This window comes from Myotis brandtii, unplaced genomic scaffold (assembly GCF_000412655.1).
Source record: "Myotis brandtii unplaced genomic scaffold, ASM41265v1 scaffold133, whole genome shotgun sequence".
Classification (NCBI taxonomy): Eukaryota; Metazoa; Chordata; class Mammalia; order Chiroptera; family Vespertilionidae; genus Myotis; species Myotis brandtii.
In genome coordinates this window covers 3,383,483-3,387,021 of record NW_005354718.1, presented here as the reverse complement: position 1 = coordinate 3,387,021, position 3,539 = coordinate 3,383,483, and the positions used below count along the sequence as shown (strand labels likewise).

Genomic DNA, 3,539 nt, shown 5'->3' with positions numbered 1-3,539 from the left:
CCCAGGTTCGATTCCGGTCAAGGGCATGTACCTGGGTTGCGGGCATATCCCCAGTAGGAGATGTGCAGGAGGCAGCTGATCGATGTTTCTCTCTCATCGATGTTTCTAACTCTCTATCTCTCTCCCTTCCTCTCTGTGAAAAATCAATAAAATATATTTAAAAAAAAAATAGAGGGGGTGGGAGCAGGTCAAGGGGTGGGGGGAGGGGATATCTGTAATATTTTCAACAATAAAGATAAATTAAAAATAAGTAAAGAAATAATGTTGTCAGCACATCAATTCCTCCCTTAAAATAGGGGTGGGTAATGTCCAGCCCTCGGGCCATATAAGACCTGTGAAATCATTTGGTCTGGCCCTGCCAAGGCATTATGGGTAAGTTAATTAAATGTTTGACCAAATATAGCAGGCTAATTTTTAAGTTGATAATTTTGTATGGCCCGCAATTGGTATTATAAATATCCAAATGGCCCTTGGCAGAAAAAAGGTTTCCCACCCCTGCATTAAAACAACCAAACAAAAAGTTGAAAACTTCCTACCAGGTACTCATTAAGAAAAAATATGGAGGGTGAAGTTAATGGGATTTATAAAATTTTAATGTAAGCAGGAACCTAAGTATATTACACAGATATCAGAAAGTTCTGTTAAAATTAACTGTCCAGAATTCCTCAAGTCTACAGTATAGTTGATGTAAGTAACTGTTAGGTAATAATTACCTAAAAAATAATCATATAAACTGTTTTCACTTACTGTATTTGGTTTTTTGGTAAAATGAAAAAATAAGGAGCTAGTAATGGCACTGTAGGGCAAATGCATTCTTTGATATAAAGGGACTTGGAAGAGGCCAAAATGGTCTTCTAAAGAAGTCCTCTCATCCCTCCACTGTGAACACTAAAAGAAAATTAATTATAGGGGAACCTCGTTTCTTGAACTTAATTTGTTCCGGAAGCTGTTCAAAAACCGAATCATTTTTTCCCATTAGAAATAATGTAAATTGAATTAATCCATTCCAGACCCCCAGTGATTACTTGTTTTAACCTTTCTCATATACAGTACATGTCTACTGTACTATTTAATCTATAAATAAACACTTTAAAAACAAAAAGGACATGAAATGTAAATTAAAATTTAACAAAAAGGAAAGTAAATGTATAGTAAAAAATGAAAATTTTACAATAATTATAAGCAGCAACAAAAGCAAAAAAAAACACAAAAAAACAACAACACAAAAATATTCACGGCACAATATCTTAAGATTTTAACAGCGGTAAATTGACTCATATTTGCACATTCTCTCCTTTGTTTGTCACCTGAGAGATACATGACTCATTGTACAGGTATCAGCATGAAAGGATTGTCAGGTTAAGAAGTGAATTGTTCGAGATGAGAGAAGTCCGAGAAACAAGGTTCTACTGTACTTATTCCAAGTAAAACATTTACCTCATCAGTAACCTGGTGAGCCCTCAACTGAATTTCTTCTGATGACAGATTATCCATGATGAATTAAAACTCCTGATAGGCACAGAAACTGAAATGTAGATATTCTGTAAGAATAAGAATACAAAAAACAAATTTGACCAGAATGTGGACTTTGGAATTTAGGATATTTACCTCGAAAAAAGGATAAAAGGGCCTGTCTATCTCACAGGTGAAGAAACTAAAACAGAGAGGATTAATGGATGCTTAAATGCTAGTTAGTACCAGAGGTGAACCTAAAACTAGTGAAGTGCTGTTTCTAATAGGAAAGTGGTCCCTCTACTTTGAGAAGGAAGGTATTACTAGAACACAAGCTTTAAAGACTTAAAATAAATTTGTGGTTATACAATGTTCATTATACAATGTTTGAATATGAAAAAGCAGTAAGATAAAGAAAGCTAAGTTAGGCAGTGTTCCATCAGTAATATAACAAAATTCAAAGTCATGTGCCTGAAGAACACAGAAAGCATTCTAAATATGCTAGTTGTCCAGGCTACTCATAAGAGAAAATAAAATATTTTCATTCTTAAAAAGAAGAGGGTAGTCCTATATAGTAAAATCCTATATAATAAAAGCCTAATATGCAAACTGTCCCCTTGACCAGGAGTTTGACTAGGGAGCAGGGCTGCCAGCGGTGGCGGCGGCATGTGCCAGGTGCGGGGGAGGGGGAGAAGGAAAGTGCCCAGGCCATCAGCTGATCCGTGCACAAATTTCATGCACTGGGCCTCCAGTCTTGATATAAGAGCCCAGAAAAGAACTAAGGTTTTTATTAATAGTAAACTCACACTTTCCAATTACTGTATTGTTTGCTATTTTAGTAGTCATTAAGAAGCGGAACAATTATTCTCTTATACACAGTAACTCACAAAGAGATCTCATAGACATTCAAACTAAAAACATAATTAGTTGTTATTGAGTACTACTGTTATGTATGTGGAGCCCTACCCTATATAATAAAGAGGGAATATGCAAATTGACCATCACTCCACCACAAAGATGGCGTAGCCCACAGCAGAGGCCAAGTTGCTGTAACGAGCCTTAACAAGCAATCAGCAGGGACCTGAGGCTGTGCCCTCCCCACCCCTGTGGGGCTTGACAGGGGACCTCAGGCCATGCCCCCTGCCTGGTGGGGCTTGACGGGGGACCTCAAGGTGCGACCCCCGTCCCGGTGCTGGGCCAGGGGACCTCAGGCTGCACCCCCTGCCCCGGCACCAGGCCGGGGGACCTTAGGCCACGTCCCCTACCTCAGTGCCAGGCCAGGGAACCTCAAGCTGTGCCCCTCACCCAGCAGGGCTTGATGGGGGACCTCAGGCTGCGCCCCCTGCCCCGGCACCAGGCCAGAGGATCTCAAGCCGCGCCCCTCACCCGGCAGGGCTTGACAGAGGGCCTCAGGCCACACACCCCCGTCCAGCGGGGCTTGATGGGGAACCTCAGGCCATGACCCCCTACCCTGGCACCAGACCGGGTCCTGAGGCTGTGACCCCACCCTATATAATAAAGAGGGAATATGCAAATTGACCATCACTCCACCACAAAGATGGCGTAGCCCACAGCAGAGGCCAAGTTGCTGTAACGAGCCTTAACAAGCAATCAGCAGGGACCTGAGGCTGTGCCCTCCCCACCCCTGTGGGGCTTGACAGGGGACCTCAGGCCATGCCCCCTGCCTGGTGGGGCTTGACGGGGGACCTCAAGGTGCGACCCCCGTCCCGGTGCTGGGCCAGGGGACCTCAGGCTGCACCCCCTGCCCCGGCACCAGGCCGGGGGACCTCAGGCCACGTCCCCTACCTCAGTGCCAGGCCAGGGAACCTCAAGCTGTGCCCCTCACCCAGCAGGGCTTGATGGGGGACCTCAGGCTGCGCCCCCTGCCCCGGCACCAGGCCAGAGGATCTCAAGCCGCGCCCCTCACCCGGCAGGGCTTGACAGAGGGCCTCAGGCCACACACCCCCGTCCAGCGGGGCTTGATGGGGAACCTCAGGCCATGACCCCCTACCCTGGCACCAGACCGGGTCCTGAGGCTGTGACCCCCACCCCCGGTGCTGGGCCAGGGGACCTCAGGCTGCACCCCC

General features: G+C 45.4%; 1 protein-coding gene across 1 annotated transcript in view; it reads right to left on the bottom strand.

Annotated features, from left to right (window-relative positions):
* The window catches only part of SNAP23 (synaptosomal-associated protein, 23kDa), a 39,850-nt gene that overhangs the window by 17,517 nt on the left and 18,794 nt on the right, over positions 1-3,539 (bottom strand). Inside the window, exon 2 of the mRNA XM_005860310.2 lies at positions 1,438-1,541. Coding sequence (XP_005860372.1) covers positions 1,438-1,494 — 57 coding nt within the window. The 5' untranslated portion in view covers positions 1,495-1,541. The remainder of the gene's footprint in view (positions 1-1,437; positions 1,542-3,539) is intronic.